At 29.9% G+C, this 23931-nt stretch overlaps 1 protein-coding gene across 2 annotated transcripts; it reads right to left on the reverse strand.

Moving 5' to 3' along the window:
* Positions 1 to 11627: 11627 nt before the first annotated feature.
* Positions 11628 to 21165, reverse strand: LOC119613270 (protein 60A). 2 transcript variants are annotated; one of them, XM_037969265.1, is made up of 6 exons: positions 19886 to 21024; positions 19147 to 19821; positions 16620 to 16801; positions 12722 to 13161; positions 12494 to 12658; positions 11633 to 11960 (listed from the first exon to the last, which is right to left on the reverse strand). In XM_037969265.1, the coding sequence occupies exons 2-6, from the start codon at positions 19437 to 19439 to the stop codon at positions 11700 to 11702; spliced, it is 1341 nt and encodes a 446-aa protein (XP_037825193.1). In that variant the 5' UTR covers positions 19440 to 19821; positions 19886 to 21024; the 3' UTR covers positions 11633 to 11699. The 2 variants fall into 2 exon arrangements, with proteins under 2 accessions (XP_037825192.1, XP_037825193.1); XM_037969264.1 differs by having other exon boundaries at positions 11628 to 11960; positions 19147 to 21165.
* Positions 21166 to 23931: the final 2766 nt, after the last annotated feature.

A 23931-nucleotide genomic window follows, 5' to 3' on the forward strand; every position in this document is an offset into this window, starting at 1 on the left:
CTTATTATAATACTTTGGTAGAGGAGAGCACATCAGGTCCTACGAAGGAACAAACAAACAAAACTAACTAACTAACTAACTAACTAACTAACTAACTAACTAACTAACTAACTAACTAACTAACTAACTAACTAACTAACTAACTAACTAACTAACTAACTAACTAACTAACTAACTAACTAACTAACTAACTAACTAACTAACTAACTAACTAACTAACTAACTAACTAACTAACTAACTAACTAACTAACTAACTAACTAACTAACTAACTAACTAACTAACTAACTAACTAACTAACTAACTAACTAACTAACTAACTAACTAACTAACTAACTAACTAACTAACTAACTAACTAACTAACTAACTAACTAACTACTAACTAACTAACTAACTACTAACTAACTAACTAACTAACTAACTAACTAACTAACTAACTAACTAACTAACTAACTAACTACTAACTAACTAACTAACTAACTAACTAACTAACTAACTAACTACTAACTAACTAACTAACTAACTAACTAACTAACTAACTAACTAACTAACTAACTAACTAACTAACTAACTAACTAACTAACTAACTAACCAACTAACTAACCAACTAACTAACTAATTAACTAGTTACGCTGTACAGAGTTTCAAATACAAAATTTTAAACTTTTTTAAAATCTTTTGGTGTTAACCTGGAAAGTATTTCTTCTCAAGAACTCCCAATAGACTCCGTCTAATAACTTAACTTCCCTATATAAATCGTAGGGTATACAAAACCGGAATTAAGTATACGTGTCTAGATTGTTTTCAGGCTTGTAATAATAATTCTTATTACTGTCATGTACTTTTAAAACATCAACTGAGAATTATTAAAACTAATTAAAAGCAATATTAAAACGAAAGATTTTTAAAATCAGTTTTTTTTTAAACAGATGCACACACACAATGATTATAAACAAAAAAAATCGCTGAAAGTTTTAAATTGTACCTGTTTAATTACTATAGTCGTTTAAAATTATAAACTCGACCTATTAAAATGCCAACATAGTAATAGAGTTTAGACGAAAACTGTGATATAATTGAAGTACATACTAAATAATAAATTTAATTACAATTTTAAACAATAACTTTTTTTATCTAAATTATCAATGTCTACAATCAATTTTAAACAATATTCACCCCCTGCGATTTCCTTAGAGCCGACTGTTTCCTCATCCGAGGAGTCTAAATAATCCTTTAGTTTATAGCCCCGACAAGACTAGTAGCACCTCTATGCCCTCGGATAGCAATAACACCAAGATGTGACCGGTTAATCAAGTTAGCATGCCGCGAGAAAGAGGAGCACCTAGAATGGGATTGTACTATCGGTTACCAATGTATTCCCAGAATGTATCATCGATAACTGTTGAGCCGGCAGCAGAACCGAAAGTCTTTTAAACAATATTCACTGCGACTTCCTTAGATCCGACTATTTACTTATCCGGTCAGACCCCGAATCAAAAGATTCTGAGGAGTCTAAATAATCCTTTAGTTTATATCCCCGACAAGACTAGTAGCATCTCTATGCCCTCGGATAGCAATAACACCAAGATGTGACCGGTTAATGAAGTTAGCGAGAAAAAAGGGCACCTAGAAGGGGATTGTACTATCGGCTGCCGATGTATTCCCGGAATGTATCATCGATAACTGTTGAGCCAGCAGCAGAACCGAAAGACTTATAATTATAAACTTTAGATATTATTCATTTAGATTCTTCTCCTGCAACTTCCTTAGAGCCGACTATCTGCTTTTCCAGTCAGAGGAGTCTAATTAACCATTTAGTTTATAGCCCCGACAAGACTAGTATCACCTTTATGCCCCCGGATAGCAATAACTCCAAGATGTTGCCGGTTTAGCATGCCGCGGGGAAGAAGGGGACCTAGAGAGGATTGTTCTGTTGGCTACGGATGCATTCCCGGAATGTATCATTGATAACTGTTGAACTAAAATACTTATAAACTTTAGATATCAGTCTTTTATACAATTTACTCCTCCTGCAACTTCCTTAGAGCCGACTATGTGCTTTTCCAGTCAGACCCCGAATCAAAAGATTCCGAGGAGTCTAATGCCTTCTTTACTTTATACCCCCGACAAGACTAGTAGCATTTCTATGCCCTCGGATAGCAATAACACCAAGATGTGACCGGTTTATAAAGTTATTATGCCGCAGGGAAGAAGGAGACCTAGAAGTGGATTGTACTATCGGCTGCCGATGCAACAGTAATTGACTATATCACTCAGCTCTTCTTCTTTACTTTTAATATACTATATACATAAATATGTATGAATCTAGAACCCCGAGTATGAAAAGTGACAATCAATTTTAGTTCTCAATAAAAATCTAAAGTATCGGTTGTGATCACCTCTCTTTCTCATCGAAATTAGGTTTTGATGCCATTTTTTTCATAGTCCAGGTCATTTATGAAAATAAGAAATAGAGTAGGGAAAAGATCGGATCCTGAATTAAACTTTAACTCGTTTGATGAGATCCTCCCTATAACGATAGTTGAGAAAGCTCAAGAGAAATTGTTAACGGTGGAATATGAGAACTTTTAACTTTTTAATTACTGTCCATATTCAATTATAATCTTTTAAACACAACTTAATAAATCGACTAAATGTTAAAATAATTATTTACTTTATAAAAGCAAAGTCCATTGAAAAACATTTAACAAAAAATTGGAATTATTATTATTATTTATAAAAACAATAAAATTAATATTTGTTGTTTTTCATTTTACTCACTTTGTGTTTGTGTGTTATTTTTATAAATCAACCGAAAACGACAAGATCATAGGTAAATGAATTTATAAAAAAATAACACACAGATTAAAAACTGTGTATATTTAACGAAGGTCTCACATGATTTTTTAAATGCCAACAACGTAAACTGTTGGATGAGACACTGTTTAACAAATTGGAACATATTACACTGTATGGTACACTAATTGTAGTAGAGTAGATTTTGTCAGGTCAGATAAATCACTTTGTAATAAAATAATGTTTTATAAATGTTTTATTTTAAAGCAGTTATTAAGAGGAAATATTTATATATAACAGTGTTAGATAGCTTATGTCACGCAGTGTAATTTTTAATAACTGATTATAAAATAAATAATATAAAAGTGTGATTTTTTTTGCAAAATATTTATCAAATAAATAAATATTCTATATTTATTCCCAGAGGTTTATTGCGTGCTTATTGTGAACAAGTTTATTTTGTAACGCCCTTAAAAAAAGATTAGAATTAAGATGAAAATCTTTAAGACTGTAAAGCTTAGTATCTTTGAGGATTGTATCTAAAAGTTTTTCAGATTTAAGATATCTATCACTTAACAAGTTGGTTTGATTCGTCGAATATTATTCTATAGTCTTGACTATAGATTAGTATATAGTCTTGACTATACATTAGTTTACAGTCTTGATAATGGATTAGACTTGACTATACATTAGTCTATAGTCTCGACTATATATAAGTCTATAATCTTGACTATAGATTAGTCTATAGTCTTGACTATAGATTAGTCTATAGTCTTGACTATAGATTAGTCTATAGTCTTAACTATATATTATTATATTCTATATAGTCTTGACTATAGATTAGTCTATAGACTTGACTATAGATTAGTCTATAGTCCTGACTATAGATTAGTCTATAGTCCTGACTATAGATTAGTCTATAGTCTTGACTATAAACTAGTCTATAGTCTTGACTATAAACTAGTCTATAGTCTTGACTATAGAGTAGTCTATAGTCTTCAATATAGATTAGTCTATAGTTTGACTATAGTTTAGTCTTGACTATAGATTAGTGTTTAGTCTTGACTATAGTTTAGTATATAGTCTTGACTATAAATTAGTCTATAGTCTTGACTATAGAGTAGTCTGTAGTCTTTAATATAGATTAGTATACAGTCTTGACTATAGATTAGTCTATAGTCTTGACTATAAATTAGTCTATAGTCTCGACTATAGATTAGTTTATAGTCTTGACTATATATTAGTCTATAGTCTTGACTATAAATTAGTCTAAAGTCTTGACTAAAGATTAGCCTATAGTCTTGGCTATAAATTAGTCTATAGTCTTGATTATAGATTAGTCTATAGTCTTGACTATATTTTAGTATATAGTCTTGACTATAGTTTCGTCTATAGTATTGTCTATAAATTAGTCTATAGTCTTGACTATAGATTAGTTTATAGTCTTGACTATAAATTAGTCAACAGTCTTGACTTTAGTTTAGTCTATAGTCTTGACTATAGATGAGTCTATAGTCTTGACTATAGATTAGTCTATATTCTTGACTATAGATTAGTCTATATTCTTGACTATAGATTAGTCTATAGTCTTGACTATAGATTAGTCTATAGTCTTGACTATAGATTAGTCTATAGTCTTGACTATAGATTAGTCTATAGTCTTGACTATAGATTAGTCTATAGTCTTGACTATAGATTAGTCTATAGTCTTGACTATAGATTAGTCTATAGTCTTGACTATAGATTAGTCTATAGTCTTGACTATAGATTAGTCTATAGTCTTGACTATAGATTAGTCTATAGTCTTGACTATAGATTAGTCTATAGTCTTGACTATAGATTAGTCTATAGTCTTGATTATAGATTAGTCTATAGTCTTGACTATAGATTAGTCTATAGTCTTGACTATAGATTAGTCTATAGTCTTGACTATAGATTAGTCTATAGTCTTGACTATAGATTAGTCTATAGTCTTGACTATAGATTAGTCTATAGTCTTGATTATAGATTAGTCTATAGTCTTGATTATAGATTAGTCTATAGTCTTGACTATAGATTAGTCTATAGTCTTGACTATAGATTAGTCTATAGTCTTGACTATAGATTAGTCTATAGTCTTGATTATAGATTAGTCTATAGTCTTGACTATAGATTAGTCTATAGTCTTGACTATAGATTAGTCTATAGTCTTGACTATAGATTAGTCTATAGTCTTGACTATAGATTAGTCTATAGTCTTGACTATAGATTAGTCTATAGTCTTGACTATAGATTAGTCTATAGTCTTGACTATAGATTAGTCTATAGTCTTGACTATAGATTAGTCTATAGTCTTGACTATAGATTAGTCTATAGTCTTGACTATAGATTAGTCTATAGTCTTGACTATAGATTAGTCTATAGTCTTGACTATAGATTAGTCTATAGTCTTGACTATAGATTAGTCTATAGTCTTGACTATAGATTAGTCTATAGTCTTGACTATAGATTAGTCTATAGTCTTGACTATAGATTAGTCTATAGTCTTGACTATAGATTAGTCTAGTCTTGACTATAGATTAGTCTATAGTCTTGACTATAGATTAGTTTATAGTCTTGACTATAGTTTAGTCTATAGTTTTGACTATAAATTAGTCTATAATCTTGACTATATATTAGTCTACAGTCTTGACTACAGATTGGTCTATAGACATGACTATAGATTAGTCCATGGACTTGACTATAGATTAGTCTATAGTCTTGACTATAAATTGGTATATAGTCTTATGTATAGATAAGTCTGTAAGGTTTCATGAAATATACTTTTTTGGATTCAAGGGATTATCGGACAAAATAAATTGAAATTGATATAAAATTCTAGGTCTATTATCTTATCGTCTGGCAAATTAAAATAATTTTTGTAGTGACCAGACATTGAGAAACTATTTATGTATATCAATTTTTTCCAATTATTCCTATCCCCAATCTTTTGAATTCAAACAAAATGAAAAGGGAAACACTCCTAATACTATTCATAATCTCATTCCGATTTTACTCATTAAAAGATTTAGCAGTAATGTATGTATGTGTCATCAAGCCAGCTGTAACACCAAGTGCAGAATGTGGACTTTGTCCAGCTATAAAAAAATATGTACATTCTTAAAATTCTATTTATTTTAATCTTTATCAATTATTTGTATTAGGCAAATTTACATACATATAAACTTACATACATATATTGCTTTTAAAAAATAAATACGAGGGTTATTTCAAAAGTTTTTACCACAATGGCAATGGATGTACCCCTTGTTACTTAGCTGTCAATAATATAATAAATAATAATGTAGTAGAATCCCTTTAATGATAATTTAAGCGGTTTTCGAAGGTAGGAATTGAAACAAATTTCCCACCTTATCCACCAATTGAACGACTTTATCTGCCTAGAAATACAATTTAAAACTAAATAACATTTATGAAATATATATACTGATCTGGACTTAGGTCATTAAGTGAGATACTTAAACCCTTAAGTTAGCAAAATTTTGTTTCTTTGTTTTCATCTTATTGTTTAAAAGCTTTAAGAAGAAATTCGGATTTCTATTATTTAAATGTCATAATCATACACCCTCATTTTAATTCCTCAAAAAAATAAACAATTACATCGTTCAACTATATAATAACCAACCAACAAGTTGAAATGTACTTGAATATTTAGAAACAAGTAAGTTTTGTTTTGCCGGTACTTGACTTAATTTGAATGAATTCATTGTCTTGAGCTTAAAATGTTCATGAAGGAATATGGCTAAAATGAAAAAAAAAACATTACACAAAAGCTATTGGGTGATAAATTAAGAATAACTAGCTTTTAGTAGCCACCCTTCAAGTACTTGTTATGTGAAATACGTAAGAAAGAAATTTGGTAAATGAAAAATGTAAACATATTTTTAAAATAACTGTTGCATAAAATATGGCACATGGTAAAGATTTAAAAAATTGGTAATGGTCAAGTGATTCAACATATGTTGACTTAATGAACTATTGAGCAGCAGAAGCCCTTAAATTACAATGCACCCACAACTGTTGATAGTTTACGAGCTTTTAGCACCTAAAGATCCTTCATAAATAAGAAATAATTGTTGACATGAGTCGAACGAACCTACACTTCCATGTATATCATTAGACCGCCATCTGAAACAGCAAACCACAAGCAATGAAGTCCAACGAACTTATATTGTTAGACCTCCATCTGAAACTGCAACCCAGGAGCTAAAACTAACTAACTAACTAACTAACTAACTAACTAACTAACTAACTAACTAACTAACTAACTAACTAACTAACTAACTAACTAACTAACTAACTAACTAACTAACTAACTAACTAACTAACTAACTAACTAACTAACTAACTAACTAACTAACTAACTAACTAACTAACTAACTAACTAACTAACTAACTAACTACTAACTAACTAACTAACTAACTAACTAACTAACTAACTAACTAACTAACTAACTACTAACTAACTAACTAACTAACTAACTAACTAACTAACTAACTAACTAACTAACTAACTAACTAACTAACTAACTAACTAAACTAACTAACTAACTAACTAACTAACTAACTAACTAACTAACTAACTAACTAACTAACTAACTACTACTAACTAACTAACTAACTAACTAACTAACTAACTAACTACTAACTAACTAACTAACTAACTAACTAACTACTAACTAACTACTAACTAACTAACTAACTAACTAACTAACTAACTAACTAACTACTAACTACTAACTAACTAACTAACTAACTAACTAACTAACTAACTAACTAACTACTAACTAACTAACTAACTAACTAACTAACTAACTAACTAACTAACTAACTAACTAACTAACTAACTAACTAACTACTAACTAACTAACTAACTACTAACTAACTAACTAACTAACTAACTACTAACTAACTAACTAACTAACTAACTAACTACTACTAACTAACTAACTAACTAACTAACTAACTAACTACTACTAACTAAACTAACTAACTACTACTAACTAACTAACTAACTAACTACTACTAACTAACTAACTAACTAACTAACTAACTAACTAACTAACTAACTAACTAACTAACTAACTAACTAACTAACTAACTAACTAACTAACTAACTAACTAACTAACTAACTAACTAACTAACTAACTAACTAACTAACTAACTAACTAACTAACTAACTAACTAACTAACTAACTAACTAACTAACTAACTAACTAACTACTAACTAACTAACTAACTAACTAACTAACTAACTAACTAACTAACTAACTAACTAACTAACTAACTAACTAACTAACTAACTAACTACTAACTAACTAACTAACTAACTAACTAACTAACTAACTAACTAACTAACTAACTAACTAACTAACTAACTACTAACTAACTAACTAACTAACTAACTAACTAACTAACTAACTAACTAACTAACTAACTAACTAACTAACTAACTAACTAACTAACTAACTAACTAACTAACTAACTAACTAACTAACTAACTAACTAACTAACTAACTAACTAACTAACTAACTAACTAACTAACTAACTAACTAACTAACTAACTAACTAACTAACTAACTAACTAACTAACTAACTAACTAACTAACTAACTAACTAACTAACTAACTAACTAACTAACTAACTAACTAACTAACTAACTAACTAACTAACTAACTAACTAACTAACTAACTAACTAACTAACTAACTAACTAACTAACTAACTAACTAACTAACTAACTAACTAACTAACTAACTAACTAACTAACTAACTAACTACTAACTAACTAACTAACTAACTAACTAACTAACTAACTAACTAACTAACTAACTAACTAACTAACTAACTAACTAACTAACTAACTAACTAACTAACTAACTAACTAACTAACTACTAACTAACTAACTAACTAACTAACTAACTAACTAACTAACTAACTAACTAACTAACTAACTAACTAACTAACTAACTAACTAACTAACTAACTAACTAACTAACTAACTAACTAACTAACTAACTAACTAACTAACTAACTAACTAACTAACTAACTAACTAACTAACTAACTAACTAACTAACTAACTAACTAACTAACTAACTACTAACTAACTAACTACTAACTAACTAACTAACTAACTAACTAACTAACTAACTAACTAACTAACTAACTAACTAACTAACTAACTAACTAACTAACTAACTAACTAACTAACTAACTAACTAACTAACTAACTAACTAACTAACTAACTAACTAACTAACTAACTAACTAACTAACTAACTAACTAACTAACTAACTAACTAACTACTACTAACTAACTACTAACTACTAACTAACTAACTAACTACTAACTAACTACTAACTAACTAACTAACTAACTACTAACTAACTAACTAACTAACTAACTAACTAACTAACTAACTAACTAACTAACTAACTAACTAACTAACTAACTAACTAACTAACTACTAACTAACTAACTAACTAACTAACTAACTAACTAACTAACTAACTAACTAACTAACTAACTAACTAACTAACTACTAACTAACTAACTAACTAACTAACTAACTAACTAACTAACTAACTAACTAACTAACTAACTAACTAACTAACTAACTAACTAACTAACCTAACTAACTAACTAACTAACTAACTAACTAACTAACTAACTAACTAACTAACTAACTAACTAACTAACTAACTAACTAACTAACTAACTAACTAACTAACTACTAACTACTAACTAACTAACTAACTAACTAACTACTACTACTAACTAACTAACTACTAACTACTAACTAACTAACTAACTAACTAACTAACTAACTAACTAACTAACTAACTAACTAACTAACTAACTAACTAACTAACTAACTAACTAACTAACTAACTAACTAACTAACTAACTAACTAACTAACTAACTAACTAACTAACTAACTAACTAACTAACTAACTAACTACTAACTAACTAACTAACTAACTAACTAACTAACTAACTAACTAACTAACTAACTGAAGCTAACTACGAACTGACTACTAACTAACTAACTAAACTAACTAACTACTAACTAACTAACTAACTAACTAACTAACTAACTAACTAACTAACTAACTAACTAACTAACTAACTAACTAACTAACTAACTAACTAACTAACTAACTAACTAACTAACTAACTAACTAACTAACTAACTAACTAACTAACTAACTACTAACTAACTAACTAACTAACTAACTAACTAACTAACTAACTAACTAACTAACTAACTAACTAAACTAACTAACTAACTAACTACTAACTAACTAACTAACTAACTAACTAACTAACTAACTACTAACTAACTAACTAACTAACTAACTAACTAACTAACTAACTAACTAACTAACTAACTAACTAACTAACTAACTAACTAACTAACTAACTAACTAACTAACTAACTAACTAACTAACTAACTAACTAACTAACTAACTAACTAACTAACTAAACTAACTAACTAACTAACTAACTAACTAACTAACTAACTAACTAACTACTAACTAACTAACTAACCTAACTAACTTAACTAACTAACTAACTAACTACTACTAACTTAACTAACTAACTAACTAACTAACTAACTAACTAACTAACTAACTAACTAACTAACTAACTACACTACTATCTATCTATCTATCTATCTATCTATCTACTATCTATCTATCTATCTATCTATCTATCTTCTATCTATCTATCTATCTATCTATCTATCTATCTATCTATATCTATCTATCTATCTATCTACTATCTATCTATCTATCTATCTATCTATCTATCTATCTATCTAGCTATCTATCTATCTATCTATCTATCTATCTATCTATCTATCTATCTATCTATCTATCTCTATCTATCTATCTATCTATCTATCTATCTATCTATCTATCTATCTATCTATCTATCTATCTATCTATCTATCTATCTATCTATCTATCTATCTATCTATCTATCTATCTATCTATCTATCTATCTATCTATCTATCTATCTATCTATCTATCTATCTATCTATCTATCTATCTATTATCTATCTATCTATCTATCTATTTATCTATCTATCTATCTATCTATCTATCTATCTATCTATCTATCTATCTATCTATCTATCTATCTATCTATCTATCTATCTATCTATCTATCTATCTATCTATCTATCTATCTATCTATCTATCTATCTATCTATCTATCTATCTATCTATCTATCTATCTATCTATCTATCTATCTATCTATCTATCTATCTATTATCTATTTATCTATCTATCTATTTATCTATCTATCTATCTATCTATCTATCTATCTATCTATCTATCTATCTATCTATCTATCTATCTATCTATCTATCTATCTATCTATCTATCTATCTATCTATCTATCTATATTGTCTATCTATCTATCTATCTATCTATCTATCTATCTATCTATCTATCTATCTATCTATCTATCTATCTATCTATCTATCTATCTATCTATCTATCTATCTATCTGTCTATCTACCTACCTATCTAACATGTAGGTACTTATACTATTTCCATAATTTTTTTCCAATTAAATCGTTCATGTCCCAATGTGCAAGTAATAGATATGTATTTTTCTATATTTCTAAAGCATACTTTTAGGATGTCGCATTTTCATTCCCCGTTAAAAGTTTTGAATTCTAACATTAATTGAAAAAAAAAAATTTCTGTTCGCCTTCCAAATTGCTACCCCAACCTCCCTCCACCCATAAATTTACTCAACTGTCTTCACACATACATATAAAATTACAATTTTTATTTAATCTCAATTTTGTTTTTTCTTAAATTTCATACATAAATTTTCGTTTCAATGGCAACCACAACTTTTAACAATCATATTTTTATATTTCTTTAAATTAACATTCTCTTCGTTTAGATGATAGAGCACGGGCAATGCACCCAATCGTGTTGGTGCACAACATGGTTTGGGTACTTTTTTCGGTTCCAATAGATGTACCAGTGTCTGGACTATAGCATGATTGGTAGCATTCATATGAGCATTGAGAGGGAAATTGCATTCACCACTGCAATAGTAGGCGCCATAACCTTCGGGTGCTATAATCCAATCCTGAAATGAAGAAGGAAAAAGGTAATTAGATTTCGGATTAACAATTCGGAATGATAAACTTCATTGCATTAGAAATTTATCTAGTTTTTACATGTCTTTAATCTTTGTAGTCAGTAGAAATCCAAAAATAGATTCATACTGCAATATACATACATATATATGGATCACTAATGGTGATCTTAGTATCAATTCTGAAAAACCAGAACTTGTACTATTTACTAGACTGTCTGACAGTGCAGTAGAACGGACCTTAGTCTTAAGTCCAAGAACGGACTTAACAAAGATTAAGGGATTATGATTATCCCATCTAAATGTATTGCTCTTCCTAATAATTAAATTATACTATAGGGAGAAGTATACCCCATTATCTTATGGGAATGATACGCGAAGGCAGTGGTTAATGGTCAAGGCCTAGTCTATATTTAATATTAGGTGACGCAATAGGATCAGCGCTATAGTGAGTCTCTTTCAAAGTGTGACCTTTACACTTAACTTTTGTTTCGATTTGAATATATACATGTTAAACTACTTACACGCCAACCCAAATCCTTAAAATCAATATACAGTGTTTGCATTTGACAGCTGCGTACACTCTCACTGGGACCATCGATTAACGGATTCACAATATCGGTCTTCTTGCGACGACGAGGATGTGTATTACGCTTTTGCCGACTATGACGTTTAACAGTTTTAATAAGCTGCAATAAAAAGAACATATTAGTAAACATTTCTCAACTGTCAAAGAGAAAACAAAAACCCACCTCGGGACCCCGGAAAAAGCCAATCATAAAGGGTTGATATTCATCATCTCCCTTGGGATGCACCAAACCAATATCATCAAGTTTTACTTCTCTATCGGGTTTCGCAACTGCATGAGCTCCTATATAGATGCCTCTATTATCTTTAGGATTCTGCAGCCAAGCACTTAAGCCCTCGGTAACATTCATTTCCAACCAACCCTGATAGTCAGCGGTGGTATTAATCGAGGAAAGAACTTCCAATTCCCTCTCATGGCCACTGGTTTTAACAATCGAATATACGGTAATGGTAAATTCCTTGCCCGTTGTAGCCCATTTGCCCTGAGAGGGATTTTGATAAATGCGCAATTCAGCCATCATAAGGTAATTATCGTCGGGTACATCACTAACATCAAACCACAAACGACGTCCATGTTCATGTCGTACCTCATCAACGTGGTGGTCTAAAAAAATTTAATAAAAAGGAACGAGAAAAAATGCTTAGTAATCTTAAAAGGAAATGAAGAAATATGTTTATTTCTTTAAAGCGCCAGCTTTTAAAAACAATAAAGAACAATAAAAAATGTACAGCACAAAACCTGGACGAGAGTAGGCGGTCTTTTGAACGAACGTCTTTACAGACAATCAGTCTGTTTTTGAAACACAACATTTAAACTGGTTCAAGCTGTGCTTAAAATGAGTTCTTTTCCTTTTTATTTTATTTTAATGCGCATGTGTGTGTTCCTTCCTTCTTGGAATAGTATTGCTTGTTCAGCTACACAGGTAGTAGAAGGAATCAGAATCATAAATATCGTGACTCAAACAAAAAAAAGGCGCCTAAACCATTTAGTATTTATTTTTTTCAGTTTGCTTTATCTTCTTTTTTTTGCTAGTTTTATGATCATTGTTTTACTGACCATAATTGAGTCATTATCATTAATGATATAAAATGATTTGTGAGCTATTAGTGCAAGGATATTCCAAATGAGGTCACGAGGAAAAGTGAAAGTGAAATTTCAATTATAGTTCGCCAGCTAAAGATGAAGTTAAGTTCGAGTTCAGTTTTAGTTCAGTTCTAGTTCAGTTCTAGTTCAGTTCTAGTTCAGTTTTAGTTCAGTTCTAGTTCAGTTCTAGTTCAGTTCTAGTTCAGTTCTAGTTCAGTTCTAGTTCAGTTCTAGTTCAGTTTTAGATCAGTTCTAGTTCAGTTCTAGTTCTAGTTCAGTTCTAGTTCAGTTCTAGTTCAGTTCTAGTTCAGTTCTAGTTAAGTTCTACACCATTTACAGTTGTATTTCAGAATTTTCTAGTTCTATTTCAGAAATTTCCATTTATATTTCAGAATTTTCCAATTATGTTTCAAAAATTTCTAATTATATTTCAGAAATTTCCAATTATATATCAGAAAATTCCAATTATATTTCAGAATTGTTTTTAATATTTCAGAAATTTCTACTTATATTTCATAAATGTCCACTTATATTTCAGAAATTTCCATTTATATTTCAGAAATTTCTAATTATATTTCAGAAATTTCTAATTATATATCAGAAAATTCCAATTATATATCAGAAATTTCTAATTATATATCAGAAAATTCTAATTGTATTTCAGAATTGTTTTTGATATTTCAGAAATTTCTAATTATATTTCAGAAATTTCCAATTATGTTTCAGAAATTTCTAATTATATTTCAGAAATTTCTAATTATATATCAGAAAATTCTAATTATATATCAGAAGTTTCCAATTGTATTTCAGAATTTTCAAATTGTATTTCAGAAATTTCAAATTGTATTTCAGAAGTTTTCAGTTGTATTTCAGAATTTTCAAATTGTATTTCAAAAAATTCCAATTGTATTTCAGAAATTATATTTTTATACAAAAATATTTATGTAACATTGTATGTAGTTATTTTAGGTCTATAAAACAACCTACAATTGATAATATTTTTCATGTCTTACCAACTACAATCTCCCCTTTGTCCATTTGAATAGTGTTTAAACTCAAATTCCGGAGTTGTTTAACTACGACTTATATTGAATTGAACACATGTATTTATAAAATATTAACGATTCGTATTTTATTTTCGATATATAATTTATGTATAAATAAGTAATAAGCAGTAATAAAAAATTATAAAGCAGAACAGAACTATGTATCCATATACATTTCAAAATTAAAATATATGTAGATTATTCGTCCTAAAATTACTACATACAATGTTACATAAATATTTTTGTATAAAAATATAATTTCTGAAATACAATTGGAATTTTTTGAAATACAATTTGAAAATTCTGAAATACAACTGGAAACTTCTGAAATACAATTTGAAATTTCTGAAATACAATTTGAAAATTCTGAAATACAATTGGAAACTTCTGATATATTATTAGAATTTTCTGATATATAATTAGAAATTTCTGAAATATAATTAGAAATTTCTGAAACATAATTGGAAATTTCTGAAATATAATTAGAAATTTCTGAAATATCAAAAACAATTCTGAAATACAATTAGAATTTTCTGATATATAATTGGAATTTTCTGATATATAATTAGAAATTTCTGAAATATAATTAGGAATTTCTGAAACATAAATGGAAATTTCTGAAATATAATTAGAAATTTCTGAAATATAAGTAGAAATTTCTGAAATATTAAAAACAATTCGGAAATATAATTGGAATATTTTGATATATAATTGGAAATTTCTGAAATATAATTAGAAATTTTTGAAACATAATTGGAAAATTCTGAAATATAAATGGAAATTTCTGAAATAGAACTAGAAAATTCTGAAATACAACTGTAAATGGTGTAGTTCAGTTCTAGGTCAGATCTAGTTCTGTTCTAGTTCAGTTCTAGTTCAGTTCTAGTTCAGTTCTAGTTCAGTTCTAGTTCAGTTCTAGTTCAGTTCTAGTTAAGTTCTAGTTCAGTTCTAGTTCAGTTCTAGTTCAGTTCTAATTCTAGTTCAGTTCTAGTTCAGTTCTAGTTCAGTTCTAGTTCAGTTCTAGTTCAGTTCTAGTTCAGTTCTAGTTCAGTTCTAGTTCAGTTCTAGTTCAGTTCTAGTTCAGTTCTAGTTCAGTTCTAGTTCAGTTCTAGTTCAGTTCTAGTTCAGTTCTAGTTCAGTTCTAGTCCAGTTCTACTTAATTTCTAGTTCAGTTCTAGTTCCGTTTAGTTCCGTTTTAGTTCAGATCTAGTTCAGCACTAGTTAAGTATTAGTTCAGTACTAGTTCAGTTCTAGTTCAGTTCTAGTTCAGTTCTAGTTCAGTTCTAGTTCAGTTCTAGTTCAGTTCTAGTTCAGTTCTAGTTCAGTTCTAGTTCAGTTCTAGTTCAGTTCTAGTTCAGTTCTAGTTCAGTTCTAGTTCAGTTCTAGTTCAGTTCTAGTTCAGTTCTAGTTCAGTTCTAGTTCAGTTCTAGTTCAGTTCTAGTTCAGTTCTAGTTCAGTTCTAGTTCAGTTCTAGTTCAGTTCTAGTTCAGTTCTAGTTCAGATCTAGTCCAGTTCTACTTAATTTCTAGTTCAGTTCTAGTTCCGTTTAGTTCCGTTTTAGTTCAGATCTAGTTCAGCACTAGTTAAGTATTAGTTCAGTACTAGTTCAGTTCTAGTTCAGTTCTATTTCAGTTCCAGTTTAGTTCTAGTTCAGTTCCAGTTGAGTTCTAGTTCAGTTTTAGTTCAGTTCTAGTTCAGTTCTAGTTCAGTTCTAGTTCAGTTCTAGTTCAGTTCTAGTTCAGTTCTACTTTAGTTCTAGTTCAGTTCTAGTTCAGTTCTAGTTCAGTTCTAGTTCAGTTCTAGTTCAGTTCTAGTTTTAGTTCAATTCTAATTCGTCTTGAACTAGTTCAAAACGTCTCGAATATGATGAACAATTATGATATGATAGATTTGGATAAACTGGTTTAACAATTTTTGTTACTTTTTACTTACTTTTATTTAAAAATGTCATTATAATATCACTTTGATCAATGGCTTTCTTATCGAGATCGGTTATAAAGTTTTCCTGTTCCTGTAGATCACGTTTTGAGCGCACCAAAGGCGCTGGTTCATCATTATTTTCCTCTTCTTTGAGGCGATGATAAACATCCAGAAGAAATTGTGGTGCTGATTTTCTATAAAATTAATATATGTTTAAATAATTATGCATAAGAATAAGCAAATATTAAATTTTATAAAATTTTGTTAAATACAAGTAAATATTTTAACACTTTTTATAAAAAAAAATTCAAAGTATCAGGTTAATAATAACAAAAATTCTTTTAATAAAATGTTTATAACATTGTATTAATGTCATGGCTTATATGCTTTGAATATTAAACATTATATTTGTTGTTTAACATAATTTTGCTTTAAACTCAAAAGGCTCCATTTTGTCTACGAATCAAATTTTTTAAATAAATTTTGTATTTCGTTTTTGTATCAGATAACATGTCAAATGGTGTTAAACAGTTAAGTAAAATGATCTTGTTAGAAAAAATGGTATTTACACATAAACTTTACCAAAAAATTTCACAATTCTTTTCAATGATCATTTAGGTGAACGAATAAGAACCGAATTAAAATATCTGTCATCATGAGCAAATTTAAGCAAACATTTTATAAATAAGAACGAGAATATCAATAATCGATAGATCGAAGTGATCCAATGCTTTCGCTAAATGAAACTCATTTTTTGAAAAACATATGGGGTGAAACCAATCCACAATTGATGGTCCCTCTGTAAGCTAGTGGGCAACGATCTAGTCTATCAATACGGAGATGGTGGGTTCGATTCCCACCATAACCACTGGAAAAGAAGCGAACACCAGGTCTCATAGGGGCATAGGTGCATTTTTCTGGATTGGTTGTATATTAACATCTTCCTTAGGAGGATGTATATGAACTGACGTGATGTGGTGAAGTATCGATAGGATTTTGTCTACAATATAAGTGCAAATTTAAAACGGTCCGGCAAATGCCTGTTTTCCACGGTGTAGATCTTTCGAACTTTTCTACAAATGTCATTCAGTTTAGCTACACACTACTGACTGACAAGAGTTTCTACATATGTATGTACGTCTATATAAATTTTTACTTCCACTCTTTTTCAAGTCTCTGAGAGTTCAAAGACTTGGAAGTTAAACAGAAATGGCTACGGTACTCATCACTGAGAAACCCTTTGTCCAACGCCTAAGAGATTTTGATCGTTTGTTTTCAAACTGTAAGATTTTAGATCGTTAGCTATCATTGACGTTAGAATTCACGAACCCCTTAGCATGTTGGTACGAATCCTTACGGACTAGTATTGATTTCAAAAGCAAAGTTGTAAACAATAAGCTCAGGGCTCTGACATACTTAGGCCCACATGATCCGTTCAGTTCCAGTTCAGTTCTACTACAGTTCTGTTCTAGTTCTATTCTAGTTTTGTTCTAGTTTTGTTCTAGTTCTGTTCTAGTTCTGTTCTAGTTCAGTTCTAGTTCAGTTCTAGTTCTGTTCTAGTTCTGTTCTAGTTCTGTTCTAGTTCAGTTCTAGTTCAGTTCTAGTTCAGTTCTAGTTCAGTTCTAGTTCGGTTCTAGTTCAGTTCTAGTTCAGTTCTAGTTCAGTTCTAGTTCAGTTCTAGTTCAGTTCTAGTTCAGTTCTAGTTCAGTTCTAGTTCAGTTCTAGTTCAGTTCTAGTTCAGTTCTAGTTCAGTTCTAGTTCAGTTCTAGTTCAGTTCTAGTTCAGTTCTAGTTCAGTTCTAGTTCAGTTCTAGTTCAGTTCTAGTTCAGTTCTAGTTCAGTTCTAGTTCAGTTCTAGTTCAGTTCTAGTTCAGTTCTAGTTCAGCTCTAGTTCAGTTCTAGTTCAGTTCTAGTTCAGTTCTAGTTCAGTTCTAGTTCAGTTCTAGTTCAGTTCTAGTTCAGTTCTAGTTCAGTTCTAGTTCAGTTCTAGTTCAGTTCTAGTTCAGTTCTAGTTCAGTTCTAGTTCAGTTCTAGTTCAGTTCTAGTTTAGTTCTAGTTCAGTTCTAGTTCAGTTCTAGTTCATTTCTATTTCATTTCTAGTTCAGTTCTATTTCAGTTCTAGTTCAGTTCTAGTTCAGTTTTAGATCAGTTCTAGTTCAGTTCTAGTTCTAGTTCAGTTCTAGTTCAGTTCTAGTTCAGTTCTAGTTCAGTTCTAGTTCTGTTCTTGTTCAGTTCTGTTCTAGTTCTGCTCTAGTTCTGTTCTAGTTCTGTTCTAGTTCTGTTCTAGTTCTGTTCTAGTTCTGTTCTAGTTCTGTTCTAGTTCTGTTCTAGTTCTGTTCTAGTTCTGTTCTAGTTCTGTTCTAGTTCTGTTCTAGTTCTGTTCTAGTTCTGTTCTAGTTCTGTTCTAGTTCTGTTCTAGTTCTGTTCTAGTTCTGTTCTAGTTCTTTTCTAGTTCTTTTCTAGTTCTGTTCTAGTTCAATTCAAGTTCAGTTCTAAAAACAAAACAAATAATAAAACTCTAAACTTTCGCCTCAACTTACCTCAACGACAAATGACTATGTTTCCTTCGCGGACGTTCGGGTAAACCCAAAAATTCCAAAATTTCATATGAAGCCGCCACCTTTTCCTCCTCATCCAAGGCACGATGCATTATTGTTTGATCGTGACCATTATCAACATAAATACCCGATTGACTGGCACTAACCAAAATACTGGACGGATTATAAGGGATCAAACAGCTAAGGAAAACTGTTAAAACGATTAAACATAATAAGCGGGTAGAAGTAGTTAAAGCAATACAGAATTGTGCTGTTAGTTTGCTGTAGAAAAACATGTTGTATGCTGATTGCTTGGGTTGTTTACTTTTATAACGCACTGTTGATTTAATTGCAAATTGATGGTTTAGGTTGTTTAATTTTTAATTACATGAATTACAAATAAAATAAACATGCATGCAGTCGAGAAATGTAAAGGGGAACGAGTATTTTTTTGAGGAGCAGTAGTTTTTGGAATTTTATTTCTTAAGTAATTTTTTAAACGATTTTATCTCTAGAGTGCGAATAGTCGTTGTTGAGTAGCAATAATGATCGTAAAGTGAGAGATTCTTTTTCTTTTAGATTGGCGCTTGATGAGTTCGAGGATTGATGTTTGTTTACATTTAAATAATTTCAACTATTTACTGTTGTTCTAAGGTGTAGTGTTTTGTATAGAACGCGCTGGAAAAAGTAATCATTTATTTTTGTTTTCAATAAATTTAGTTTTTCTTTAAATGCTGCTCACGTTCCACTGATGAAAAATGCTCCTAATCACATAAAATACATATCGAATGTGGTGATTATAAACAAATTTAAATATACTTAGACCAGACCAAAGGCCGGCTGGTTAGAAGTGATGGTGCTGCAACTGCTGGTAGTGGCAACTTGCCACACTTCTTTGGAAATTGCTGGTTTTCTCGCTCGCTCTCTCTCTACTTACACCGGTCAGTAGTTTACTCTCTGCTTGATGTTCTCCAGAGTGAGAACGTGTGTAGTGATCGTAGTCGTCGTTATAATTCCAAACAATACCACTTGATATCAAGTGTGTGCGCGTTATTAATGTGCAATTAACTAGAAATTATATTCTTCTTGATTTTGTATATATATATTGTATATATTCCACACAATTTTGTTTATTTTTTCTTATTGTTGTTGTTGTTGCTGCCGATCAGTCTGAATTTGTGGGTTGTACTGGTGCTGGCGGGTGTAATCAGAGGTTTAAGTTGTAGGGTGTGATAAAAAATAACAACAATATAATAATAATAATAATGTTTTTATAAACAAATTCCTTTTGATATACTCAAACTGCTCAATCTTTTAAAAATCCCAAACTAAATCCGTAACTGTGAAAACGTGCGAATATGCGTGTTAATTGCTTTTAATTGTTATTTATAAAAATATTTCCTTTTGCCTCTTGCTCAACTTGTTTAATTATTTAAATTAATTAACTTAAGATTCTTTTTTTTTATGTTTCACTCTTCACAGTTGATTTCAATACTTTAAACCAGGCCTGCAAAATCCAAAATTTGACAAACACAACTCCAAGAAACTGGTTTTTTTATGAGTGTAAATACTCTAAACGAGTATATTTTTTTTTTTAAATTCACACACTTTTATACCACAAAATTAGTAAAAAAATCTTCTGGTTATTCTTAAAAATTTCCTAAAATATTTTTGCACTTTTTGCTTTAATATATATTTAATAATTTTCCACTTTCTTTTTAAATTATTTTTAATATTTTGCGTTTTATTTTTTTATATAAAATTTAGTTTGATTTTGTTTATTATAGGTTTAAGAAAAAAAAATCTTTTATAAATTTTATTTATCCGTTTAATAAATTGCAATCCGTGCATCACTCGCAAAGCTCTTGATATGACTGAGATTATATAGTCGTTTTTACTCTATTACTTACTAATACTATAATATGAAACTACTAAATATTACTACTACTAATACTACTGCTAACTAAATAGTACTCTACTATTGTTACTTTCTGCCTGCTGCTGCTACTGATGATGTACTACGGTATTGTTTGTTATTTCAATACTCGTCGTTTATACTCAATAAATACTCGTATATTCTATTGATCGGTTCGATCTATTTGTTGTTTGTTTATCCATGTAGTGTGTGGATGAGTTTTTTTTTTGTATCTCAAACGCATTGAAACTTAAACAGTGATGGTTGTGATATTTGAGTACATTTTTTGGTACTCTTTCAAAGTGTCTGAAAGGGTTCTAAATATAAAAAGTTTTGAATCTAAAGAATTGTTAAGTCTATATCTATCGTTCTAATATTTAAAGAAAGTGTTCTCAAACCTACAGTTATACGTAATATTAGGGGAATAGATCGATCTCGTATGAATAAAAGTGAAGATCTCAATTATGAATAAAAGTGCTTTCAACTCTACAATTATACGCAATCTTACGGGAATAGAACTCACGATCGATATGGACCTTCTATATTAACGATATCAATGGTGCTTTTCACATTTATAAAATTGCTATAGAACGATCTAATGATATAAAAAAAAAGTGATCTCAGCAGAGATAAGTCCGTATCGATCACGTATGAATCATAAGAACTCCTAATGGATCTATAATGATGACGGATCTCTTCTAATAACAGGTGCTTTACTTTAAAGTCATTTTCGTAATTATGAATTTGCTACCAGTTGAGCTAATGCTTAAATAAAGTTCTCTTAACTCTACAATTATACGGGAATAGAACTCAATACGAATACGTAACCGTACTCTATAATCTTGGAAAATCTCTAGGCAACATTGACTACAACATCGCAGAAACCATTCTTTAATACAGGTCAATACGTATGGATATCGTAGGAATCAATTGATATGGAATCAATTCTAAATTCATAAAAGCTCCAATATCATCTATACGGATGACGGACCTCTTATAATAACGATATAAATTGTGCTTTTCACAATTATGAATTTAATATAAAACGATATAAAATTGATAGCAGAACAATCTCGTATGAATTATAAGAACTCCTATAAGATCTATACTGATGACAGATCTCTTATAATATCCAGCGATCTAATCGTTAAAGTAGAACCTTTCAAGGGAATAGAATAGAACTCAATACGTAACCGTAGCCGATAACTTTGGAGAAACTCTAGACAATATTGACTACAACATTTCAGAAACCATTCTGTATTGATATAGAATCAATCCTACCTGAAGAAACTCTTATAGGATCTTTACTGAAGACTCCATAGCACGGAAAGATCGGAGGCTAAATTATAAATACATAAACACAAGGATTTCCTTTAAACTGTCGCACCAATGTGATCTTCTATAGATTACAAATTGATTAAGGTTGTATATTCGACTTCCCGTTCTTTAACATTGATTTTCGTACCGATCTTAAATGAATCAATTGAGATGGAATCGATCCTTCTACTGATGAATCTAAAACACTGGAAGGGTAATGGCAAAATTACAACCACATAAACGAAAAGATTTCCTTTAGACTGTCTGACCAATATGACGTTCTATAGGATTACAAATCGGTTACGAAATTAGCTTAGGTTTTAGGACTGATACTCTACACGACATTTCAAAAGTATTCTTTAACACAGATATATATTTCCGTACCGATCTCATATCTATCAATTGAAGACTTTTATAGGATCTATGTATACTGATTACTCTAAAATACAGAAATGGCAGTGGTTCGATTCTAAAACCGTAGACGAGGATTTCCCTTAAAATATTTTATTAATAAGGAATAAAATTTCATAAGAATTACGATCCGCTAGACATTATAATCCGTTCATTATTCTCAACTCAATACTTTACCCATCACTGTTACACTAAAAGTACTTTTATTTTCTACGTATATGTATTTGTATCTGTGTACCACTGTGTGTACTCGTAGTTCTCAGATACACAACTTTCAATACAATAACAACAACAACTGATCGACTGACTACAACAATGGTCATTGTTTTGGAGCGATCATATTTTTTTGTATTTATTTTCCACTTGTTCTTGTACAATTTTATACATTTGTTTTTATTTCTCACTGTCATGTAACACACACTCAAACGTTTGTTCTTTTACTCATTATTTTCCTCTTGTTTCTTTTCGGGATCAGCAAAGTTGGATTGTTAGAGAGAGAATGATGAACCATGAACATTGATCGATTTGAAGTTAGCCGATATTTGGAATATACTGTAAATCTATTTCAATTTTTTTCTTTACGTTTCTGAAACAATTTCTGATTATAGACTAAAGACTAGACTATAGACTAAAGTATAGTCTGGAATATAACTAGACTATAGTCTGGACTATAAACTAGACTATAGTCTGGACTATAAACTAGACTATAGTCTGGACTATAGACTAGACTATAGTCTGGACTATAGACTAGACTATAGTCTGGACTATAGACTAGACTATAGTCTGGATTATAGACTAGACTATAGTCTGGATTATAGACTAGACTATAGCCTAGTCTATACATATAGTCTAGTCTATAGCTTAGTCTATAGTCTAGTCTATAGTCTAGTCTATAGTCTAGTCTATAGTCTAGTCTATAGTCTAGTCTATAGTCTAGTCTATAGTCTAGTCTAGTCTAGTCTATAGTCTAGTCTATAGTCCTAGTCTATAGTCTAGTCTATAGTCTAGTCTATAGTCTAGTCTATTAGTCTAGTCTATAGTCTAGTCTATGTAGGCTATAGTCTAGTCTTTAGTGTAGTCTATAGTCTAGTCTATAGTGTAGTCTATAGTCTAGTCTATAGTCTAAGTCTATAGTCTAGTCTATA

This window comes from Lucilia sericata, unplaced genomic scaffold (genome assembly GCF_015586225.1).
Source record: "Lucilia sericata isolate MDLA Ls3-8-SP2 unplaced genomic scaffold, ASM1558622v1 Contig002038F_arrow, whole genome shotgun sequence".
NCBI classification, from domain to species: domain Eukaryota; kingdom Metazoa; phylum Arthropoda; class Insecta; order Diptera; family Calliphoridae; genus Lucilia; species Lucilia sericata.